Source organism: Haemorhous mexicanus, chromosome 1 (genome assembly GCF_027477595.1).
Source record: "Haemorhous mexicanus isolate bHaeMex1 chromosome 1, bHaeMex1.pri, whole genome shotgun sequence".
NCBI classification, from domain to species: Eukaryota; Metazoa; Chordata; class Aves; order Passeriformes; family Fringillidae; genus Haemorhous; species Haemorhous mexicanus.
The window spans coordinates 157,070,825-157,094,603 of record NC_082341.1 but is presented as its reverse complement, the minus strand read 5'-3'; the positions used below and the strand labels follow the sequence as shown (position 1 = coordinate 157,094,603).

Sequence of the window (23,779 nt, the reverse complement as noted above, 5' to 3'; positions counted from 1 at the left end):
CAGCCTTTGCTCACAAATAATCACACTTTAAAGGAGGAATGACCACAATGGAATGGGCAGCTCCTCGTGCACGGCACAGCTGCAAACCCCAAACCAGCCTGACATGGCTGTGATGGAATGGGGCCCCTCTTCATAACACACTCACAAAATAAAGCACAAAAGTGCCATATAATGACCTCACTCACGACATCCATATTTTTCTTAGGCATTTGTTGTATATTCTGGTTTCTCGGACACACATCTTCCAAGAAAACTATCCCAAATATACACACACTTAAAAGCTGACAACAAGGTCACATGGACATGGCCTCAAGAGAAGATCATTAGAATGAAGGATTGTGGGAAGGAAAGCATTCCCCACATCAACACTAAGAAGTCCATGCCAGAAAAACATGAAGTTACAACTTCTGTTCAAGGACCTCTAGAGTGTAATAAGGTCTACCCTTGCCCTTGAAAAATGAATGTCCACAGTTCCTTCAACTGTTCCTCAAGTCTACTTCTCCTGCACCAGTTTTCTTTTCTGGGTTTCACACAGAGCCCAGCAATGGCACCCCAGAGTGTCATCTTGCTGGGCCCAGTGGAGACGAGCACTACGGATGTACCAACACAAGACATTGGACAGCTGGGGAGGTGTCACAGGGATTGCTCTCCAAAAACCAGTAGGAAAGTCCTGGCTTATAGACAGATTTAGAATGTTGGCAATGGGACAGGGAGTGAGAAAAGGTGACCGAAAGGAACTTACGTCCTCCCCAGAAGAGCTGCAACGCCCAGATGAGTCTGCCATGCCTGTGGGGGAATGAGGACCCTCTCCAGAAGACACCCACAAACCACAGCACACCAGGGCCAAGGCGTGACTTCATTGTTGACACCCCACTGTCCAAAGCTCTCGTCACACCCACAGCCCTCTGAAAAAAGCATCATCATCAGCAAACTTTAGTCTCTAGTTCTTGCAGTTAAAACCTGCAGCCAAAGTCAGATGGACATAGACTCAAAAGTAGATCATGACACTGCAGAGTTGTGGGATGGAAAACAATCCCCACCTCAGGACTCACCACTATGAGACAACCATGAAATATGACCTGCAAACTGCCCCAAGGCCATGGGACAAGGCTTTCCCACCCCTCCAGGACCAGCATAAAAAGAGGACCAGAGCCTCTCTCCCTCACACACTTCTCCTCAAGCCTTCTCCTCCTGCTCCTGCTGACAACCAGGTGAGACTCAAGCCCCTGACCCTGCTGTTCCTGTATCCCTGGCCTCTTTCTTGCAGCACGCTCAGCCCCAGCCTCAGCAGACCTCACTCCTCCCCACAGCCCCACAATGGCTTCCACACTCCCTCACCCTGCTGACACTTCACCCCTTGAACCCCCAACACCTCTACTCTGCCTCACCCCCCTCTCTTTCAGGAACCCTCCACACCACACCCATGGCCTGCCACAACCGCTGCAGTCCCTGCGGACCCACCCCGCTGGCCAACAGCTGCAACGAGCCCTGTGCCCTGCAATGCCAGGATTCCCACGTCATCATCAACCCTTCCCCTGTGCTGGTCACCCTGCCAGGACCCATCATGACCTCCTTCCCCCAGAACACCGCCGTCGGATCCACCTCCTCCGCTGCTCTGGGCACTGAGCTCAATGCCCAGGGACAGCCCATCTCTGGTGGATTTGGCTTTGGTGGCTTTGGCTACGGCCTGGGAGGCCTGGCCTGCTATGGCAGAAGGGGTGGCTACATCTGCTAACGGCCCTCAGCACCACCCTTGAAACCACAAGCTCTGGCCTCTGGCAACAGCTCCTGCAAGCAAAGCACCTTGGCTCATACTTGCCCTACTTGCACCTCAACCTGGATCCCTTCGAGTTCTTTTCCTTGCCTTTTAATTCTTTTGCCTCAATAAAGATTTCCTGCATCCAAGTCTCACACATCTCTTCTTTTATGAATTTCAAAGCTCTCGCACCCTCACCCATGGGCTGGATGGCAAAGGGACGAAATGCCTTCCTAAACAACTAGAACCACACCAGTACTAACCAAGACTGACACAGGAAGCTGGGTTGAATGGGGATCATCAAGAACATGATAAAATCACATCACCTGCCATACCAAAGGCTTAGACACAACAATGCTCTCCTATTCATTGCTCTGAACAAGCCTCTCCATGCCGGCATTCCCTTGACAAAATCTCCTCCCATCAGAACTCTCAAACCACACAAACAACCACAATATCATCCACCCTCAGAGAAACTCAGGAAGTGCCGCAAGGGCTTCGAACCCCGCAGGTCAAGGAAGGCTACCCAGAGAAGGATTTTCAGAACCATGAACAGTTCAGGTTTTGACCTCCTAGACACAAAGATTCCTGCACCTCTTCCACTCTGTGACCAAAGTCAGACGGAAAAAGGCTTGTCTGCTCTGCCCATAGAATTTCATCTGTTTTCACTTGTGCCCTTGCCAACTTTTACTTCGCATGTGCAGCACTGAGAACAGATATCATCCCTCGCCTTCATTCCCTGCCATTAGGGATTTACACACACTGGTAATAACCCCACGTCTAGCCTTGTCTTCTGGAAGTCCCAGCTCTCTCAGTCCTCTCTGAAAAATCCTCCAGACACTGAATCTCTCAATGGTCCTGAACTGGCCCTGTTTCACCAAGTCTATGGGCCACCTGCCCTGGGGAGCCCAGAACCGCTCACACTGATTCGCATCATTTTTGAGGACGTTGAAGAGTGTTGCCTGCATGGTTATGACTCTTGAGTTACTTCATTTCAGCTTTGACTCCAGCTTGACTTTGCATCACAAGGCTCCAGGTCATCTTTTTTAAATATTATTTGAATAGATCAGTCCACCTCACTGACTCTTTACACCAGCTGTACATCCTTGCATAGTCTGGGATGATGAAGATGATAAACAGTGCCAAAGATATTGCTAAGAGGAGGAAGCAAACACCCGCCATGGCTCCCTCATCACCCACAGTATAGTTTTTTCTTTGTGTAGGTAACTCAGAGACCACTAAGACATGGATTTTGCCCTCCAAAATCAACACTAACTGCTCCACATCACCCTGTATGACCTGCACTTGGCAATGCTTTGGAAGGGAAAAATCTCCTTCCTTGTGTGCAAGAACAAGGTCCCTGGAAATCCAGGGGCAAGGTGGGAGGGAGTAAGTGCACTGAAAGGGGCAGGTCCAAATGCCGGGCAAAAAGTCCAGAGGAACCTGACAGGACTGTAAAGGAATCGTGTCCCTCTCTCAAATGCAACCACAAACCAAAGCACACCTGTCCCATGGGTTGAACTCATGGATGACATCCCAATTTTCCTAGGCATTTGTGGGATTTTTTGGTTTCTCTGACACACACCTCCCAAGCAAATCCTCCCAAATACCAACTCTCACTTTACAGCTGCTGCCAAGGTCACATTGACACGGTCACAAGAGCAGGAGATGGAATTGTAGTTTTGCAGGAAGGAAAACAGTACCCAACTCATGAGTTGTCAGGCCGGACCAGGTAAAACTGACGTCATTATTTACATTCAGGTACCGTGAGAGAGTAAAAAAGCTAACACTTCTGTTCTGAAAATTGAACGCATCCAAATCCTTCAAGTGCTCCACAGACATCATCTCCTTATCCTTCACCAGCTTTCCTTTCTAGGTGTCACTCAGAGCCCAGCAATGCGACCTCACAGTACAGCCTAGCTGGGGCCAGCTGAGACAAGTGCTATAGACGAATAAAACCCAAGTCATTACAGGGAATGACAAGAGTCCCCAAATCACAGGGACTGCTTTCCCATCTCCAGCAAGAAAGTACTGACATATTGAGAGGTTTTGAGTGTTGACAACAGGACAGGGAGGGAGAGAATGTGATGCAAGGCGACATCCATCATCCCCAGCAGAGCAGCAAAGCCCAAATGAGCCTGACGTGACTCACGGGGAATGAGGACCCTCTCCACAAGACACCCACAAATCACAGCACACCAGGGCCATTGGGTGACTTCACTGTTGACACTCCACTGTCCAAAGCTCACGTTCACAGCCCTCCACAGAAAACATCATCATCAACCGCCCTTGGTCTCTAACACCTGCATTTAAAAGCTGCCGCCAAGGTAAGATGAACACGTCCTCTAAAGTAGGACAGGACACTGCAGAGTTGCAGGATGAAAAACAATCCCCACATCAGGACTCACTGCTCTGAGACAACCAGCAACTCTGGCCAGTAAAATGCCCCAAGGCCAAGGGATGAGGCTGTCCCACCCACCCAGAATCAGCATAAAAGCCGGCCCAGAGCCTCTCTCCCTCACACACTTCTCCTCAAGCCTCCTCCTCCTGCTGCTGCCACCAGGTGAGCCTCTAGCCCCTGACTCTCCTTCTCCAGCACCCCTGGCCCCTCTCTCCTTTCCAGCAAGCTCAGCAACAGCGTCAGCAGCCCTCACACCTCCCCAAAGCCCCACAACACCCTCCCCACTCCCTCAACCTCCTGCATCACTGCCCCTCGCACCCCTACACCCCTGTCTAATGAGATCCCTTCTCTTCCAGGCGCCCTCCACACCACACCCATGGCCTGCAACAGCCTCTGCCGTCCCTGCGGACCCACCCCACTGGCCAACAGCTGCAACGAGCCCTGTGCCCTGCAATGCCAGGATTCCCACGTCATCATCAACCCTTCCCCTGTGCTGGTCACCCTGCCAGGACCCATCATGACCTCCTTCCCCCAGAACACCGCCGTCGGATCCACCTCCTCCGCTGCTCTGGGCACTGAGCTCAATGCCCAGGGACAGCCCATCTCTGGTGGATTTGGCTTTGGTGGCTTTGGCTATGGCCTGGGAGGCCTGGGCTGCTATGGCAGGAGGGGCGGCTACATCTGCTAAGGGCCCTCAGCACCACCACTGACACAGGAAATTTGATACTCTAGCAACTGCTCCTGCAAGCAAAGCACCTTGGCTGCTGGTGTTTGCCCTCCTTGAACGTCACATGATCCCTTCCACTTTTTCTTTTGTCTTTTCAATCCTTTGCCCAGAATAAACTTGTCTTGCTTCAAGGCCTGAGACTACTCTGCTCCTTTTTGAATCCCAATGCTCTCACACCCTCACCCGGCACATTTCTAGGAATGAACAGGTCATCGGGATGGATGGAAAAGGGGCACAAAACCTTTCTTAGCAAATAGCTCACCACCAAGAAGCACCAAGACTATTATGGGAAGCAGGGACTGGGGGGGGGACACCTCCTTTATGACACAAGCACACTCCCTGATACAACAAGTATTTGACCAAATCTTCTCCTGGACATAAAACAGGAAATGTCACTTCATGCCAGCACATACTTGACAAAATCTCTTCCCAGCAAGACTCTTGAATCCTCACCACAAAATAAAAGAAATAATATCATTCACTTGGGCACAAACTCTAGCATGCAAGTGCTTCCACTCCACCGATCAAGCAGAGTCAGCAAGAGCCAGATTTCCAGCCCAATGGACAGTTGTGCTATTGGATCTCCCAGGACTGACCCCATCACCTCTTCCACTTTCCAGCCACTCTCACAATGAAAACTTCTTCCCTTCTTTGCCCATAGAATTGCATCCATTTTTATTTGCGCCCTTCCCCCGGTCCCTTCATTGCTGAGAACAACCGGGCTCCCTGGTTCTCATTTCTTGCCATCAGCGATTAACACACACTCCTGACAACCTCCCATCCATCTTTGTCTCCTGGGAATCCCAGCTCTCTCAGGCTCTCCTTTAGGAGAGATTCTCCAGCCCTTTCAGGATCTTCCTGGTCCTCCACTAGTCTCCTTTCACAGTCCCACTGTCCCCATCATTGCTGAGCATCTCGAGCACACTTGGCTTCATGGATACAACTCTTAACATACATCCCTTGAGACCTGTACTCCATCTGGATTTCATGCCACCAATCACCACCCTCTGGGCCAGCATCTCAGCCACTCTCAGGCCACTCATTGCACTCTCAGGCAACCTGGGCTTGTTTGGATTATCTGATAGTGTAGAATGGGAAGGATCATCAAAGGTTTCACAGTAGGGTTTACACCAACAGCAGCCACAGCTCTCTCCTCATGCCCAAGCTGAGTCACTGGAACAGGGCACACACACAGCTCAGCCAAGCACCATTTCCTCAAGGGAAATCCTCCAAGAGAACTGCCCTCACCCACCAGCACTTGCAACAACACAAGACCCCAAAGGCCTGGCTCACCCCTCATCTGCTGCTGCTCCCATCTACCCACTCTTCCCTTGCACAGCTGCCCCAAACACCCATGGAATCCCTTCAGCTGGAAGAGATGCTTGACATGCAGCCCAACTGTTAAATCTGAGAATGCCACCAAGCTCAGAAATGATTCATTTGTAGAAGACCAAAATGTAAAATGGCATCAAGACCAATTGTTCCTCAATCACTATGAAGGCCACCGTGAAACATCCCCAAAATCCAAATATCCATGGCTTCTAAATTCCTCCAGAAATGGTGACTAAACCACTGTTCTGGGCAGTAATGTACAGGGCTGGAAATTCAAACCTCCAAGCTCAATCTGCCCTGGGGCTACTTGACTCCATTCGCTTTTCTCCTATGGCTGGATAAAAGTAAGACAAGACTAATGTCAAATTATTTCCTTTCAGGTAACTCCAGAAAGCAAAAGGATCAACCTTCTGCTGAAAATTGAACAGCCACAGTTACTTCACCTGCTTCTCATGTGTCTTGTTCTCCTTATCTGTCACCACTTTCCTTTCCCTTGTATAAGAGCCCAGGTCTGTGACCCCACTGCAGGACCTTCCTGGGCCCAGGTAAGATGAACTCTATGCATGAACCAACACAAGACTTTGGGGAGCAGGGGAGGCATCCCTAAACCACAAGGGAGCACCTTCCCATCTCCAAGAGGAAAAGAAAGGCATAGAGACAGGCTCACAGACATGGAGCAAAAGTAGGGAAGGCGAGAACATGATGAAAGATCCAGAAATGTCTTCTCAAGTACACCTGCAAATCCCAGACCATCCTAAAAGAGCTGGGAAGGAACGTGGCCTGTCTTCACAACACAGCCACAAACCACAGAGTACCAGTGCTGTGGAGTGACTTCATAGATGACATCTCACTGCCCAAACCTTTGGTAATGTTGTCAGCCCTCCCTGAAAAACAACATCATCACTAAACTTTGGGCTTTATTACTAACATTTAAAAGCTGCCACCGAGGTCAGATTGACACGGACTAAAGGACTGGACATGGCACTGCAGAAATGCAGGAAGGAAAACATTCCCCAACTCAGGACTCACCAGGCTGGGTCAGCAATAAGATGCAGCCTGCAAAATGTCCCAAGGCCATGGGAAAAGGCTGTCCTGCCCCTCCAGGACCAGCATAAAAGCAAGCCCAGAGCCTCTCTCCCTCACACACTTCTGACACCTCCTCCTGCTGCTCCTGCCAAAAACCAGGTGAGTCTCAAGCCCCAACCCTCCTGCTCCTGCATCCCTGGCTACACTCTTGCAGCATGCTCGGCCAAAGCCTCAGCAGCCCTCCCACCTGCCCAGAGCCCCACAACTGCCTCTACACTCCCTTAGCATCCTGCTGACTCTTCACCCCTTGAACCTCTGCACCTCTATTCTGCCTCACCCCCCTCTCTTTCAGGACCCACACCCATGGCCTGCTACAACCGCTGCAGTCCCTGCAGACCCACCCCGCTGGCCAACAGCTGCAACGAGCCCTGTGCCCTGCAATGCCAGGATTCCCGCGTCATCATCGACCCTTCCCCTGTGCTGGTCACCCTGCCAGGACCCATCATGACCTCCTTCCCCCAGAACACCGCCGTCGGATCCACCTCCTCCGCTGCTCTGGGCACTGAGCTCAATGCCCAGGGACAGCCCATCTCTGGTGGATTTGGCTTTGGTGGCTTTGGCTATGGCCTGGGAGGCCTGGGCTGCTATGGCAGAAGGGGCGGCTACATCTGCTAAGGGCCTTCGGCACCACCAGCTCTGGCCTCTGGCAACAGCTCCTGCAAGCAAAGCACTTTGGCTCATATTTGCCCTACTTGCACACCCCCCCCCCCCCCCCCCGTATTCCTTCAAGTTCTCTCCCTTGCCTTTTAATTCTTTTGCAGCAATAAAGTTTTCCTGCATCAAAGCCTCACATGTTTCCGCATCTTTTTGAATTGCAAAGCCCTTACACCCTCACCTATGGGGTGGATGGCAAAGGGACACAACACCTTCCTAAACAAGTAGAACCCCACCAGGAACAACTGAGAGGCAGTTTGGGCTGCAGGGTGCCCTTCCAGAACATGACAAAATCACATCTCCTCCCATACCAAAGGCTTTGACCCAACAATGATCTCCTGCTCATTGCTCTAAAAAAGCCTCTCCATGCCAGCATTACCTTCACAACATCTCCTCCCATCAGAACTCTCAAACCACAAAAATGTCCACTCTCAGAGAAACTCTGGAAGTGCTGCAAGGGCTTCCATCCTCTCTGCTCAAGGAAGGCTACCCAGAGAAGGATTTCCAGAACCATGGACATTTCCGGTATTCATCTCCCTGGATACAGAAACTCCTCCACCTCTTCCACTCTGTCACCATTCTCACACTAAAAAAGGCTTGTCTGCTCTGCCAATGGAATTCCATCTGTTTTCACTTGTGCCCTTGCTGACTTGTAACAAGCCCATTTTTGAGGATGTCGAACAGTTTTGGACTCACGGATATGACTCTTGGGTTACCTCATTTTAAGTTTGGCGCCAGCTTGATAATTGGATCACAAGGCTCCAGGTCATATTGTTTTAATATTGTATAAATAGAGCGGTCCACCTCACTGATGCTTCACACCACCTCTACATCCTTGCATAGTCTGGGATGATGCAGTAGGGAGACAGTGACAAAGACATTGCTAAGAGGTGGAGGTCAACACTAGCTGTGGCTTACTCAGCATCTACAGCAAGATTCTTTTTTCTGTAGGTAACTCAGAGGTCACTAAGACAGGATTTTGCGTGCCATAATCCACTCTAATGGCTCTTAATCACCTTGTATGAGCTACACTTTGAAATGCTTTGTACGGGAAAAATTGTCCAAGCCTTGTCTGCAGGAACAAGGTCCCTGGATATCCATGGGCAAGGTGGGAGGGAATAAATGCCCTGGAAGGGACAGATCCTAAAGCCTGGCACAGCCACCAAGGTCCAGCACAGCCTGACAGGCCTGTAGAGGAATGGGATTCCTCCCTCAAATTCAGCCACAAACCAAAGCACACCTGTCCTATGGGTTGAACTCATTGATGACATCCCAATTTTCCTAGGCATGTGTAGTTTATTTTGATTTCTCTGACACGCAACTTCCAAGCAAATCCTCCCAAACTCCAACTCTCACTTTAAAGCTGCTGCCAAGGTCAGATGGACACAGTCACAAGAACAGGACATAGAATTGTAGAGTTGCAGGAAGGAAAACATTACCTAGCTCATGAGCTGTCAGGCTGGGCCAGGTAAACCTGACGTTATTATTTACATTCAGGTACCTTGAGAGAGTAAAAAGGCCAATACTTCTGTTCTGAAAATTGAATGGTTTCAGGTCCTTCAAGTGCTCCATAGACATCATCTCCTTATCCTTCACCAGTTTTCCTTTCTCGGTGTCACTCAGAGCCCAGCAATGGGACCTCACAGTGTGACCTAGCTTGGGCCAAGTGATAAAAACACTACAAATGAATGAAAACCAAGACATTACAGAGCACGACAGGAGTCCCCAAATTACAGAGAATGCGTTCCCGTATCAAGCATGAAAGGCCTGACATATAAAGAGGTTTAGAAGCTTGGCAATGGGACTGGGAGGGACAGAATGGGATGGAAAGGGACACCCATCATCCGCAGAAGGGATGCAAAGCTCGAACGAGGTGACGTGGCTGTGGGCGAATGAAAACACAAAAACCAGCACACCAGTGCCAGGGGGTGACTTCACTGTTGACACCCACTGTCCAAAGCTCTGGTCACGTCTACAGCCCTTGACAAAAAACATCGTCATCATCAAAATACTTTGGTCTCCAATACTGGCATTTAAAGCCGCTGACAAGGTCAGATGGTCCCGCACTCAAAAGCAGAACATGACAAGGCAGAGTTGTGGGACGGAAAACACTCCCCACCTCAGGACTCACCACTCTGAGCTGGCCAGGAATGGTGGCCTGCAAAATGCCCCAAGGCCATGGGACCAACGCTGTCCCACCCCTCCAGGACCAGCATAAAAGCCGGCCCAGAGCCTCTCTCCCTCACACACTTCTCCTCAAGCCTTCTCCTCCTGCTCCTGCTGACAACCAGGTGAGACTCAAGCCCCTGACCCTGCTGTTCCTGTATCCCTGGCCTCTTTCTTGCAGCACGCTCAGCCCCAGCCTCAGCAGACCTCACTCCTCCCCACAGCCCCACAATGGCTTCCACACTCCCTCACCCTGCTGACACTTCACCCCTTGAACCCCAACACCTCTATTCTGCCTCACCCCCCTCTCTTTCAGGAACCCTCCACACCACACCCATGGCCTGCCACAACCGCTGCAGTCCCTGCGGACCCACCCCGCTGGCCAACAGCTGCAACGAGCCCTGTGCCCTGCAATGCCAGGATTCCCACGTCATCATCAACCCTTCCCCTGTGCTGGTCACCCTGCCAGGACCCATCATGACCTCCTTCCCCCAGAACACCGCCGTCGGATCCACCTCCTCCGCTGCTCTGGGCACTGAACTCAATGCCCAGGGACAGCCCATCTCTGGTGGATTTGGCTTTGGTGGCTTTGGCTACGGCCTGGGAGGCCTGGGCTGCTATGGCAGAAGGGGCGGCTACATCTGCTAAGGGCCCTCAGCACCACCCTTGACACCACCAGCTCTGGCCTCTGGCAACAGCTCCTGCAAGCAAAGCACCTTGGCTGATGGTCTCTCTACATTCACCTCACCGTGGATCTCTGCAAGTTCTCTCCCTTGCCTTTTAATTCTTTTGCAGCAATAAAGTTTTCCTGCATCAAAGCCTCACATGTCTCCTCTTCTTTTCCAAGTCCAAAACCCTCATACCTTTACCCATGGGGCAGGTGGCAAAAGGCCACAACACCTTCCAAAACAAGCAGAACCCCACCAGTAATAACCAAGACTGGAACAGCAAGCTGGGTTGAATGGTGACCTTCCAGAACATGACAAAATCACACCTTCTCCCATACATAAGGCTTTGACACAACAATGATCTCCTGCTCATTGCTCTGGAAAAGCCTCTCCATGCCAGCATACCCTTCACAACATCTCCTCCCATCAGAACTCAAAGCACCCCAACAATCACAATAATATCAGCTGTCAGAGAAACTCTGGAAGTGCTGCAAGGGCTTCCATCCTCTCTGCTCAAGGAAGGCTACCCAGAGAAGGATTTCCAGAACCATGGACACTACAGGTTTACATCTCCCCAGATAGAGAAACCCCTCCACCTCTTCCACTCTGTCACCATCCTCAACCTAAAAAAGGCTTGTCTGCTCTGCCCATGGAATTCCATCTGTTTTCACTTGTGCCCTTGCTGACTTGTAACAAGCCCCAATCCAGCCTTGTCTCCTGGATGTCCCAGCTCTCTCAATCCTCTCTGAAAAATCCTCCAACCCTCTAAATATATGGGCAGCCCTGAACTGGCCTTGTTTCACTAATTCTGAGGGCCTCTTCCCCTGGGGACCCCACAATCGCTCACAGTGACCACGCCATTTTTGAGGATGTGTAACAATGCTGGGGCTTCATGGATATGACTCTTGAATAACTTCATTTGATGTTTGACTCCAGCTTGACAATTGGATCACAAGGCTCCAGGTCATGTTGTTTCAATACTATATAAATAGATCAGTCCACCTCATTGGACCACCTTTACACCACCTCTACATCCTTGCATAGTCTGGGATGATGAGGAAGAACACAGTGCCAAAGACATTGCTAAGAGGTTGAGGTCAATACCAGCCATGGCTCTCTCAGAATCCACAGTAAGATTCTCTTTTTCTGTAGGTAACTCACAGGCCACTAAGACAGGATTTTGCATGTCATAATCAACTCTAATGTCTGTTAATCACCTTCTACCAGCTGAACTTGGAAATGCTCTGTAGGGGAAAAACTGTCCCATCCCTGTCTGCAGGAACAAGCTCCATTGAAATCCAGGGGCAAGGTGGGCGGGAGTAAATGCACTGGAAGGGACAGGTCCTAAAGCCTGGCACAGCCACCAAAGCCCAGCACTGCCTCACAGGGCTGTAGAGGAATGGAATCCTTCCCTCAAATGCAGCCATAATCCAAACCACACCTGTCCCATGGGTTGAACTCCTTGACGGCACCCCAATTTTCCTAGGCATTTGTGGATTATTTTGCTTTTTCTGAAACGCACCTTCCAAGCCAATCCTCCCAAATACCAACTCTCACTTTAAACCTGCTGCCCATATCAGATGGACGCAAGCACAGGAGCAGGACATAAAATTTGAGGGGTGCAGAAAGGAAAACAGTCTCCAGTGCATAACTTGACAGGCTGGGACAGGTAAAACTGAAGATATGATTTACATTCATGTACCTTTAGAGAGAAAAAATGACAACACATTTGTTCTGAAAATTGAATGTATCCAAGTCCATCAAGAGCTCCACAGACATCACCTTCTTATCCTTCAACAGTTTTCCTTTCTAGGTGTCACTCAGAGCTCAGCAATGGGTCCCCAAAGTATGACCTAGCCAGGGTCTGCTGAGACGTCTGCTATGGACGAATAAAAGCCAAGACATTCATGGACCTGACAAGAGTTCCCAAATCACATGGATTGTTTTCTCACATGCCCCAGGAAAGGCCTGACATATAAACAGGTGTAGAATGTTGACAATGGGACAGGGAGGAAGAGAATGACATGGAAATGGACACCAGTCACTGTCAGAAGAGCTGCAAATCCCAGATGAGCCTGATGTGGCCGTGGGGCAATGAGGACCTCCCCACAAGACGCCCACAAACCACAGCACAGCAGGGCCATGGAGTGGCTTCACTGTTGACACCCCACTGTCCAAAGCTCAGGTCACGTCCACACCCCTCCACAAAAAACATCTTCATCAACAGACTTTGTTCTCTAATACCTGCACTTAAAATCTGCCAACAAGGTCAGAGGAAGATAGACTTAAAAGCAGAACATGACACAGCACAGTTGTGGGATGGACAACACTCCCCACCTCAGGAGTCATCACACTGAGACAACCAGGAACTGTGGCCTGCAAAATGCCCCAAGGCCATGGGACGAGGCTGTCCCACCCCTCCAGAACCAGCATAAAAGCCGGCCCAAAGCCTCTCTCCCTCACACACTTCTCCTCAAGCCTTCTCCTCCTGCACCTGCAGACTACAAGGTAAGACTCGAGCCCTGATCATTCTGTCCTGGCACCCCTAGCTCCCTCTTCCAGCATGCTTGGCCAAAGCCACAGCAGCCCTCACGCCTCCCCAGAGCCCCACAACACCCTCCACACTCCCTCACCGCTCTCTCACCACCACAACCCCTACTCTGCCTCACACCCCTCTCTCTTCCAGGCACCCTCCACACCACACCCATGGCCTGCTACAACCGCTGCAGTCCCTGCGGACCCACCCCGCTGGCCAACAGCTGCAACGAGCCCTGTGCCCTGCAATGCCAGGATTCCCACGTCATCATCAACCCTTCCCCTGTGCAGGTCACCCTGCCAGGACCCATCATGACCTCCTTCCCCCAGAACACCGCCGTCGGATCCACCTCCTCTGCTGCTCTGGGCACTGAACTCAATGCCCAGGGACAGCCCATCTCTGGTGGATTTGGCTTTGGTGGCTTTGGCTACGGCCTGGGAGGCCTGGGCTGCTATGGCAGAAGGGGCGGCTACATCTGCTAAGGGCCCTCAGCACCACCACTGACACCACCAGCTCTGGCCTCTGGCAACAGCTCCTGCAAGCAAAGCGCCTCGGCTGATGGCCTCTCTACTCCTACCTCACACCTTCCTTCAGCTTCTTCTTTCTCACCATTCCTTCACTTCAATAAATTTTTCTTGCATTACAACCTGAGTTGCCTCCTGTTCTTATTAAATTCCAATGGTCTCACATCCTCACCCTGTGCAATGCCAGAACTCAACCATTATGTTTGATGGAAACAGAGCAAAGAACATTTCTTAGCAATTATGTCCCCACCAGGAACAACCAACACTGACAAGGCAATCAGGGGAAAGGGGAGACCTTCCAGAACATGACACAAGCCATCACCTCATCTACTAAAAGCTTTGACACAATTCTCTCCTGGGCACTGCTCTGACAAAGTCACTGTATGCCTGCATATACTTGAAAAATTCTCTTCCCATCAGCACTTTTGAGTCCACCCAGTGAACACGGAAATACCATCATGCGCATGGGCAAGAAGGCCAGAGAGCAAGTGATTCCATCCCCTCTGCTCAAGCAGCTCTAGAAGGAGCTGGATTTCCAGGATTATGGCCAGTTCAGTTTTGGACCTCCAAGAAGAGGGACTCCATTGTCTCTTACACTCTGGGAACGTCCACACACACTGAAAAATCCTTACTTCCTTTGCCTATGGAATTCCATCTATTGTCACTTGTGCACACGCCTTCTTTCCTTTTATGTGTACAGGGCTGGGAACAGCTGGGCTCCCACACACTGGTGACACATCCCTGCCCAGCCTTGTCTCCTCAGAGTGCCATCTCTCTCAGACACTGTTCTAGCAAGGATCCACCGGGCCCTTAAGTGTCTTGTGGCCCTCAACAGGTCTTTGTCCACTACCCACTTGCGCTTCTTCACCTCTGGAGGACAGAAATATCGGCACCACCCACACAGGATCCCACCAGTGCTCTAAAGAGAGCAAGGGCCACCTCTCACAACTTCATGGTAACAGTTTTCTGAAGTCTGTCTTGGACACAGGTACCACCCCACTGAAGTAATTCCCCACTGTGCCCTGCTGATCACTCTGTTCTTCATCAGCACCACAGGATCCTGCTCCCAAAAGCCACTTTTCACACTCTCAGCTCACAGAATTATGCAGGCCCAGGGCCATTCCTGTCCAGATGCACAACTTCACATTTCCCTTGGTTGAACTTTGGGAGATGCCTTTAAACCCTTCGTCTCAAGGTCCTTCTGACCAGAGGAACAGCCAAGTGGGACCTCAGACACACCAACATCTGTCAGCTGGCTGAAGGGGCACCTCACCAGCTGTTGACAAGGAATGGAAGAGTCCAGGTGCTCAACCTGGCACAGATGCAAAGCCCAGACCAGCCTCAATGACACGAGATACTTTGGGGCCCCTCCTCACAACAAACACACAGAGAAACCCAAAATCATGAGTTCTACAGGGTGACCTCACTGATGATACCCCAGCTCTCAAAATTTTGGTCAAGTCTCGCGTCATCTTTGACAGACACCATCCACACCAGACTTCAGTCTCAAATACTCACACTATAAGGGAGGAATGACCACAATGGAATGGGCAGCTCCTCATGCACAACACAGCTAGAAAGCCCAAACCAGCCTGACACAGGTGCAGTGGAATGGGGCCCCTCTTCATAATACATTCACAAACTAGAGCACAAAAGTGCTGTAAAATGACCTCACTCATGACACCCATATTTTCCTTAGGTTTTTGTGGTATGTTTTGGTTCCTCTGACACACATCTTCCAAGAAAACCATCCCAAATACACACACACTTAAAAGCTGACACTAAGGTCCCATGGACATGGCCTCAAGAGAAGATCATTAGAATGAAGGATTGTGGGAAGGAAAGCATTCCCCACATCAACACTAAGAAGTCCATGCCAGAAAAACATGATGTTACAACTTCTGTTCAAGGACCTCTAGAGTGTAATAAGGTCTACCCTTGCCCTTGAAAAATTAATGTCCACAGTTCCTTCAACTGTTCCTCAAGTCTACTTCTCCTGCACCAGTTTTCTTTTCTGGGTTTCACACAGAGCCCAGCAATGGCACCCCAGAGTGTGATCTTGCTGGGCCCAGTGGAGACGAGCGCTACGGATGTACCAACACAAGACAATGGACAGCAGGGGAGGTGTCACAGGGACTGCTCGCCAAAAACCAGTAGGAAAGACCTGGTGTTTAGACAGATTTAGAATGTTGGCAATGGGACAGGGAGGGAGAAAAGGTGACCGAAAGGAACTTACGTCCTCCCCAGAAGAGCTGCAAAGCCCAGATGAGTCTGCCATGCCTGTGGGGGAATGAGGACCCTCTCCAGAAGACACCCACAAACCACAGCACACCAGGGCCAAGGCGTGACTTCATTGTTGACATCCCACAGTCCAAAGCTCTCGTCACACCCACAGCCCTCTGAAAAAAAGCATCATCATCAACTGCCTTTAGTCTCTAATTCTCGCAGTTAAAATCTGCAGCCAAAGTCAGATGGGCACAGACTCAAAAGTAGAACCTGACAATGCAGAGTTGTGGGATGGAAAACACACCCCACCTCAGGACTCACCACTCTGAGACAACCAGGAACTGTGGTCTGCAAAATGCCCCAAGGCCATAGGACAAGCCCGTCCCACCCACTCAGAACCAGCATAAAAAGAGGACCAGAGCCTCTCTCCCTCACACACTTCTCCTCAAGCCTTCTCTTCCTGCTCCTGCCAACAACCAGGTGAGACTCAAGCCCATGACCCTACAGCTCCTGCATCCCTGGCCCCTCTTCCAGCATGCTCACCCTCAGCCTCAGCAGCCCTCACACCTCCCCACAAACCCAAAACTGCTTCCACACTCCCTCACCCTGCTGAGACTTCACCCCTTGAACCCCCACAAATCTACCCTGCCTTCCCCTCCCCTTCTCTTCCAGGCACCCTCCACACCACACCCATGGCCTGCAACAGCCTCTGCCGTCCCTGCGGACCCACCCCGCTGGCCAACAGCTGCAACGAGCCCTGTGCCCTGCAATGCCAGGATTCCCACGTCATCATCAACCCTTCCCCTGTGCAGGTCACCCTGCCAGGACCCATCATGACCTCCTTCCCCCAGAACACCGCCGTCGGATCCACCTCCTCCGCTGCTCTGGGCACTGAACTCAATGCCCAGGGACAGCCCATCTCTGGTGGATTTGGCTTTGGTGGCTTTGGCTATGGCCTGGGAGGCCTGGGCTGCTATGGCAGGAGGGGCGGCTACATCTGCTAAGGGCGCTCAGCACTATCCCTGACACCACCAGCTCTGGCCTCTGGCAACAGCTCCTGCAAGCAAAGCACCTTGGCTGATGGTCTCTCTACATTCACCTCACCCTGGATCTCTGCAAGTTCTCTCCCTTGCCTTTTAATTCTTCTGCAGCAATAAAGTTTTCCTGCATCAAAGCCTCACATGTCTCCTCTTCTTTTCCAAGTCCAAAACCCTCATACCTTTACCCATGGGGCAGGTGGCAAAAGGCCACAACACCTTCCAAAACAAGCAGAACCCCACCAGTAATAACCAAGACTGGAACAGCAAGCTGGGTTGAATGGTGACCTTCCAGAACATGACAAAATCACACCTTCTCCCATACATAAGGCTTTGACACAACAATGATCTCCTGCTCATTGCTCTGGAAAAGCCTCTCCATGCCAGCATACCCTTCACAACATCTCCTCCCATCAGAACTCAAAGCACCCCAACAATCACAATAATATCAGCTGTCAGAGAAACTCTGGAAGTGCTGCAAGGGCTTCCATCCTCTCTGCTCAAGGAAGGCTACCCAGAGAAGGATTTCCAGAACCATGGACACTACAGGTTTTCATCTCCCCAGACAGAGAAACCCCTCCACCTCTTCCACTCTGTCACCATCCTCAACCTAAAAAAGGCTTGTCTGCTCTGCCCATGGAATTCCATCTGTTTTCACTTGTGCCCTTGCTGACTTGTAACAAGCCCCAATCCAGCCTTGTCTCCTGGATGTCCCAGCTCTCTCAATCCTCTCTGAAAAATCCTCCAACCCTCTAAATATATGGGCAGCCCTGAACTGGCCTTGTTTCACTAATTCTGAGGGCCTCTTCCCCTGGGGACCCCACAATCGCTCACAGTGACCACGCCATTTTTGAGGATGTGTAACAATGCTGGGGCTTCATGGATATGACTCTTGAATAACTTCATTTGATGTTTGACTCCAGCTTGACAATTGGATCACAAGGCTCCAGGTCATGTTGTTTCAATACTATATAAATAGATCAGTCCACCTCATTGGACCACCTTTACACCACCTCTACATCCTTGCATAGTCTGGGATGATGAGGAAGAACACAGTGCCAAAGACATTGCTAAGAGGTTGAGGTCAATACCAGCCATGGCTCTCTCAGAATCCACAGTAAGATTCTCTTTTTCTGTAGGTAACTCACAGGTCACTAAGACAGGATTTTGTCATCCATAATCAAATCTAATGTCTGTTAATCACCTTCTACCAGCTGAACTTGGAAACGCTCTGTAGGGGAAAAATTGTCCCATCCCTGTCTGCAGGAACAAACTCCATTGAAATCCAGGGGCAAGGTGGGCGGGAGTAAATGCACTGGAAGGGACAGGTCCTAAAGCCTGGCACAGCCACCAAAGCCCAGCACAGCCTCACAGGCCTGTAGAGGAATGGGATCCCTCCCTCAAATGCAGCCACAAACCAAAGCACACCTGTCCCATGGGTTGACCTCAATGACTGCACCACAATTTTCCTAGGCATTTGTGGTTTATTGGGCTTTTTCTGAAACGCACCTTCCAAGCCAATCCTCCCAAATACCAACTCTCACTTTAAACCTGCTGCCAATATCAGATGGACGCAAGCACAGGAGCAGGACATAGAATTTGAGGGTTGCAGAAAGGAAAACAGTCTCCAGTGCATAACTTGTCAGGCTGGGACAGGTAAAACTGAAGATATGATTTACATTCATGTACCTTTAGAGAGAAAAAATGTCAACACATTTGTTCTGAAAATTGAATGTATCCAAGTCCATCAAGAGCTCCACAGACATCACCTTTTTATCCTTCAACAGTTTTCCTTTCTAGGTGTCACTCAGAGCTCAGCAATGGGTCCCCAAAGTATGACCTAGCCAGGGTCTGCTGAGACGTCTGCTATGGACGAATAAAAGCCAAGACATTCATGGACCTGACAAGAGTTCCCAAATCACATGGACTGTTTTCCCACGTGCCCCAGGAAAGGCCTGACATATAAACAGGTGTAGAATGTTGACAATGGGACAGGGAGGAAGAGAATGACGTGGAAATGGACACCAGTCACCGCCAGAAGAGCTGCAAATCCCAGATGAGCCTGATGTGGCCGTGGGGCAATGAGGACCTCCCCACAAGACACCCACAAACCACAGCACAGCAGGGCCATGGAGTGGCTTCACTGTTGACACCCCACTGTCCAAAGCTCAGGTCACGTCCACACCCCTCCACAAAAAACATCTTCATCAACAGACTTTGGTCTCTAATACCTGCAGTTAAAATCTGCCGACAAGGTCAGAGGAAGATGGACTTAAAAGCAGAACATGACACAGCACAGTTGTGGGATGGACAACACTCCCCACCTCAGGAGTCATCACTCTGAGACAACCAGGAACTGTGGCCTGCAAAATGCCCTAGGCCATCAGACAAGGCTGTCCCACCCACCCAGAACCAGCATAAAAGCTGGCCCAGAGCCTCTCTCCCGCACACACTTCTCCTCAAGCCTTCTCCTCCTGCACCTGCAGACTACAAGGTGAGAGTCGAGCCCTGATCATTCTGTCCTGGCACCCCCACCTCCCTCTTCCAGCATGCTTGCCCAAAGCCTCAGAAGCCCGCACGCCTCCCCAAAGCCTCACAACACCCTCCACACTCCCTCACCGCTCTCTCACCACCACACCCCCCTACCCTGCCTCACCCTTCTCTATTCCAGGCACCCTCCACACCACACCCATGGCCTGCTACAACCGCTGCAGTCCCTGCGGACCCACCCCGCTGGCCAACAGCTGCAACGAGCCCTGTGCCCTGCAATGCCAGGATTCCCACGTCATCATCAACCCTTCCCCTGTGCTGGTCACCCTGCCAGGACCCATCATGACCTCCTTCCCCCAGAACACCGCCGTCGGATCCACCTCCTCCGCTGCTCTGGGCACTGAGCTCAATGCCCAGGGACAGCCCATCTCTGGTGGATTTGGCTTTGGTGGCTTTGGCTACGGCCTGGGAGGCCTGGGCTGCTATGGCAGAAGAGGCGGCTACATCTGCTAAGGGCGCTCAGCACCATCCCTGACATCACCAGCTCTGGGCTCTGGCAACAGCTCCTGCAAGCAAACCACCTCCGCTGATGGCCTCTCTACTCCTACCTCACACCTTCCTTCAGCTTCTTCTTTCTCACCATTCCTTCACTTCAATAAATTTTTCTTGCATCACAACCTGAGTTGCCTCCTGTTCTTTTTCAATTCCAAGGGTCACACATCCTCACCCTGTGCAATGCCAGAACTCAACCATTATGGTTGATGGAAACAGAGCAAAGAACATTTCTCAGCAATTCTGTCCCCACCAGGAAAAACCAACACTGACAAGGGAATCACAGGAGGGGGGTGACCTTCCAGAACATGACACAAGCCATCACCTCATCTACCAAAGGCATTTACACAACAGCTGTCTCCTGGGCACTGCTCTGCCAAGGTCACTCTACACCAGCATTCACTTGAAAAATTCCCTTCACAGCAACACTCTTGGACAGCAGCAACTCCCTGTGAGCAGAGGAACAAGAGCATCCACTTGGGCAGGAACTCAAGAGTGAAAATGCTTCTATGCCCCTTCCTCAAGTAGGTCCTAGCAGGAGCAGGATTTCCACGATTATGGCCAGTTCATTTTTTGGCTTTCAAGTAGTGGGACTCCATTGCCTCTTACACTATGAGACCATCCATACACACTGAAAATTTCTTCCTTCCTTTGCCTAGTGTATTCACTTTATTTTCACTTGTGGACGTGCCTTCTATTCTTTCATGTGTGCAGTGCTGAGAACAGCTCAGCTCCCACACACTGGTGACAGCCCCCTGACCAGCCTTGACTTCTCCGAGTCACAGATATCTCTGACTCTCATCTAGCAAAGATCTATCAGCCACTTTAGGTATCTGCTGTCCCTCATCAGGTCTTTGTCCACTACTCCCTTGGGCTTTTTCACCAATCAAGGCCAGAACTGTCCACACCACCCCACATGGGATCTGACCAGGGCTCTACGAAGAAGAAGGGCCACCTCTCACAACTTCATATCAACAATTTTCTGAAATCTATCATGGACACAGGTGACGCCCCACTGAAGTAATTCCCCACTGCAACCTGCTGTTCACTCTGTTCTCCACCAGCACCTCAGGTTCCTGCTCACAATAGTCACTTTTCAGACTCTCAGCTCACAGCATTATGCAGGGCCCAGTGCCATTCCTGTCCAGATGCACAACTTCACATTTCCATTGCTTGAACTTTGGGAGATGCCTTTAAACCCTTAGTCTCAAGGTCCTTCTGAGTGATGGAACAGCCAAGTGGGGCCTCAGACACTCCATCCTCTGTCAGCTCACTGAAAGGGCACCTCTCCCACTGTTGACAAGGAACGAAAGAATCCAGAGGCTCAACGTGGCTCAGATGCAGAGCCCAGACCATCCTAACTGACCTGCGATAGTTTGGGGCCCCTACTCACAACACACACACAAACCCAAAACCATGAGTTCCATTGCATGATCTAACTGATGACAACCCAGCTCTGAAAACCCGGACCACATCTTCAGTTCCCTTTGACACACCATCAACACCAGCCTTTGCTCACAAATAATCACACTTTAAAGGAGGAATGAACACAACGGAAGGGGCAGCTCCTCATGCACAGCACAGCTGCAAAGCCCAAAGCAGCCTGACATGGCAGTGATGGAATGGGGCCCCTCTTCATAACACACTCACAAACTAAAGCACAGAAGTGCCATATAATGACCTCACTCATGACACCCATATTTTTCTTAGGCTTTTGATGTATATTCTGGTTTCTCAGACACACATCTTCCAAGAAAACCATCCCAAATATCCACATACCTAAAGCTGACACCAAGGTCCCATGGACACGGCCTCAAGAGAAGATCATTAGAATGAAGGATTGTGGGAAGGAAAACACTCCCCACATCAACACTAAGAAGTCCATGCCAGAAAAACATGATACAAATTCTGTTTAAGGACCTCTAGAGTGTAATAAGGTCAACCCTTGCCCTTGAAAAATAAACGTCCACAGTTCCTTCAACTGCTCCTCAAGTCTACTTCTCCTGCACCAGTTTTCTTTTCTGGGTTTCACACACAGCCCAGCAATGGCACCCCAGAGTGTGATCTTGCTGGGCCCAGTAGAGACGAGCGCTACGGATGTACCAACACAACACATTGGACTGCAGGGGAGGTGTCACAGGGATTGCTCTCCAAAAACCAGTAGGAAGTACCTGGCTTATAGACAGATTTACAACGTTGGCAATGGGACAGGGAGGGAGAAAAGGTGACCGAAAGGAACTTACGTCCTCCCCAGAAGAGCTGCAAATCCCAGATGAGTCTGCCATGCCCGTGGGGGAATGAGGACCCTCTCCTGAAGACACCCACAAACCACAGCACACCAGGGCCAAGGCGTGACTTCATTGTTGACACCCCACAGTCCAAAGCTCTCGTCACACCCACAGCCCTCTGAAAAAAAGCATCATCATCAACTGCCTTTAGTCTCTAATTCTCGCAGTTAAAATCTGCTGCCAAAGTCAGATGGACACAGACTCAAAAGTAGAACATGACAATGCAGAGTTGTGGGATGGAAAACACTTCAGACCTCAGGACTCACCACAATGAGACAACCAGGAACTGTGGCCTGCAAAATGCCCCAAGGCCAAGGGACAAGTCTGTCCACTCACTCAGAACCAGCATAAAAAGAGGACCAGAGCCTCTCTCCCTCACAAACTTCTCCTCAAGCCTTCTCTTCCTGCTCCTGCCGACAACCAGGTGAGCCTCAAGCCCCTGACGCTACAGCTCCTGCATCCCTGGCCCCTCTTACAACATGCTCACCCTCAGCCTCAGCAGCCCTCACACCTCCCCACAGACAAACAACTGCTTTCACACTCCCTCACCCTGCTGAGACTTCACCCCTTGAACCCCCAAAACTCTACTCTGCCTTACCATCCCGTTCTCTTCCAGGCACCCTCCATACCACACCCATGGCCTGCAACAGCCTCTGCCGTCCCTGCAGACCCACCCCGCTGGCCAACAGCTGCAACCAGCCCTGTGCCCTGCAATGCCAGGATTCCCACGTCATCATCAACCCTTCCCCTGTGCAGGTCACCCTGCCAGGACCCATCATGACCTCCTTCCCCCAGAACACCGCCGTCGGATCCACCTCCTCCGCTGCTCTGGGCACTGAGCTCAATGCCCAGGGACAGCCCATCTCTGGTGGATTTGGCTTTGGTGGCTTTGGCTACGGCCTGGGAGGCCCGGGATGCTATGGCAGAAGGGGTGGCTACATCTGCTAAGGGCCCTCAGCACCACCCTTGAATCCACCAGCTCTGGCACCTGGCAACAGCTCCTGCAAGCAAAGCACCTTGGCTGATGTCTGCCCTGAATGCGCTTGACTCCGGATCCCTTCAAGTTCTTTCTCTTGCCTTTTAATTCCTTTGCCCCAATAAAGTATTCCTGCATCAAAGCCTCAAATGTCTCTTCTTCATTTGAATTCCAAATTCTCAAAGCCTCACCCATGGGCTGGATGGCAAAGGGGCACAACATCTTCCTAAACAAGTAGAACCCCAACAGTAACAACCAGGACTGACACAGGAAGCTGGGTTGAATGGTGACCTTCCAGAATATGACAAAATTCCACCTATAGTCATACCAAAGGCTTTGACACACCAATGCTCTCCTGCT

General features: G+C 50.9%; 7 protein-coding genes across 7 annotated transcripts; all 7 read left to right on the top strand.

Annotated features, from left to right (window-relative positions):
* Positions 1-1,074: 1,074 nt before the first annotated feature.
* On the top strand, positions 1,075-1,735 carry LOC132327914 (feather beta keratin-like). The gene is made up of 2 exons (XM_059847641.1): positions 1,075-1,207; positions 1,401-1,735. The coding sequence occupies exons 1-2, from the start codon at positions 1,075-1,077 to the stop codon at positions 1,733-1,735; spliced, it is 468 nt and encodes a 155-aa protein (XP_059703624.1).
* Positions 1,736-4,216: 2,481 nt separating this feature from the next.
* On the top strand, positions 4,217-4,845 carry LOC132327848 (feather beta keratin-like). The gene is made up of 2 exons (XM_059847521.1): positions 4,217-4,319; positions 4,514-4,845. Exons 1-2 carry the CDS (start codon positions 4,217-4,219, stop codon positions 4,843-4,845), a joined length of 435 nt encoding a protein of 144 aa, XP_059703504.1.
* Positions 4,846-7,605: 2,760 nt separating this feature from the next.
* Positions 7,606-7,917, top strand: LOC132327791 (feather beta keratin-like). The gene is made up of 2 exons (XM_059847393.1): positions 7,606-7,719; positions 7,765-7,917. Exons 1-2 carry the CDS (start codon positions 7,606-7,608, stop codon positions 7,915-7,917), a joined length of 267 nt encoding a protein of 88 aa, XP_059703376.1.
* Positions 7,918-10,121: 2,204 nt separating this feature from the next.
* On the top strand, positions 10,122-10,849 carry LOC132334527 (feather beta keratin-like). Its single transcript, XM_059860668.1, has 2 exons — positions 10,122-10,248; positions 10,451-10,849. The coding sequence occupies exons 1-2, from the start codon at positions 10,122-10,124 to the stop codon at positions 10,768-10,770; spliced, it is 447 nt and encodes a 148-aa protein (XP_059716651.1). The 3' UTR covers positions 10,771-10,849.
* Positions 10,850-13,173: 2,324 nt separating this feature from the next.
* On the top strand, positions 13,174-13,972 carry LOC132334449 (feather beta keratin-like). Its single transcript, XM_059860561.1, has 2 exons — positions 13,174-13,294; positions 13,474-13,972. The coding sequence occupies exons 1-2, from the start codon at positions 13,174-13,176 to the stop codon at positions 13,806-13,808; spliced, it is 456 nt and encodes a 151-aa protein (XP_059716544.1). The 3' UTR covers positions 13,809-13,972.
* Positions 13,973-16,737: 2,765 nt separating this feature from the next.
* Positions 16,738-17,131, top strand: LOC132334385 (feather beta keratin-like). The gene has a single exon (XM_059860438.1). It carries the CDS (start codon positions 16,769-16,771, stop codon positions 17,078-17,080), a length of 312 nt encoding a protein of 103 aa, XP_059716421.1. The 5' UTR covers positions 16,738-16,768; the 3' UTR covers positions 17,081-17,131.
* Positions 17,132-19,765: 2,634 nt separating this feature from the next.
* On the top strand, positions 19,766-20,116 carry LOC132334318 (feather beta keratin-like). Its single transcript, XM_059860319.1, has one exon. The coding sequence runs from the start codon at positions 19,805-19,807 to the stop codon at positions 20,114-20,116; it is 312 nt and encodes a 103-aa protein (XP_059716302.1). The 5' UTR covers positions 19,766-19,804.
* Positions 20,117-23,779: the final 3,663 nt, after the last annotated feature.

Excerpts from the sequence above, each read along its gene's own strand:
- LOC132334449 (XM_059860561.1), top strand. The coding sequence starts at position 13,174 with ATGCCCCAAGGCCATGGGACGAGGCTGTCCCACCCCTCCAGAACCAGC. Across the intron at positions 13,295-13,473 it reads CCTCCTGCACCTGCAGACTA|CAGGCACCCTCCACACCACA; the intron begins CAAGGTAAGACT and ends CCCTCTCTCTTC.
- LOC132327914 (XM_059847641.1), top strand. The coding sequence starts at position 1,075 with ATGACCTGCAAACTGCCCCAAGGCCATGGGACAAGGCTTTCCCACCCC. Across the intron at positions 1,208-1,400 it reads CCTCCTGCTCCTGCTGACAA|CAGGAACCCTCCACACCACA; the intron begins CCAGGTGAGACT and ends CCCCCTCTCTTT.
- LOC132334318 (XM_059860319.1), top strand. The coding sequence starts at position 19,805 with ATGGCCTGCTACAACCGCTGCAGTCCCTGCGGACCCACCCCGCTGGCC.
- LOC132334527 (XM_059860668.1), top strand. The coding sequence starts at position 10,122 with ATGCCCCAAGGCCATGGGACCAACGCTGTCCCACCCCTCCAGGACCAG. Across the intron at positions 10,249-10,450 it reads TGCTCCTGCTGACAACCAGG|CCACACCCATGGCCTGCCAC; the intron begins TGAGACTCAAGC and ends GAACCCTCCACA.
- LOC132327791 (XM_059847393.1), top strand. The coding sequence starts at position 7,606 with ATGGCCTGCTACAACCGCTGCAGTCCCTGCAGACCCACCCCGCTGGCC. Across the intron at positions 7,720-7,764 it reads TCATCATCGACCCTTCCCCT|AACACCGCCGTCGGATCCAC; the intron begins GTGCTGGTCACC and ends TCCTTCCCCCAG.
- LOC132327848 (XM_059847521.1), top strand. The coding sequence starts at position 4,217 with ATGAGGCTGTCCCACCCACCCAGAATCAGCATAAAAGCCGGCCCAGAG. Across the intron at positions 4,320-4,513 it reads CCTCCTGCTGCTGCCACCAG|GCGCCCTCCACACCACACCC; the intron begins GTGAGCCTCTAG and ends CTTCTCTTCCAG.
- LOC132334385 (XM_059860438.1), top strand. The coding sequence starts at position 16,769 with ATGGCCTGCAACAGCCTCTGCCGTCCCTGCGGACCCACCCCGCTGGCC.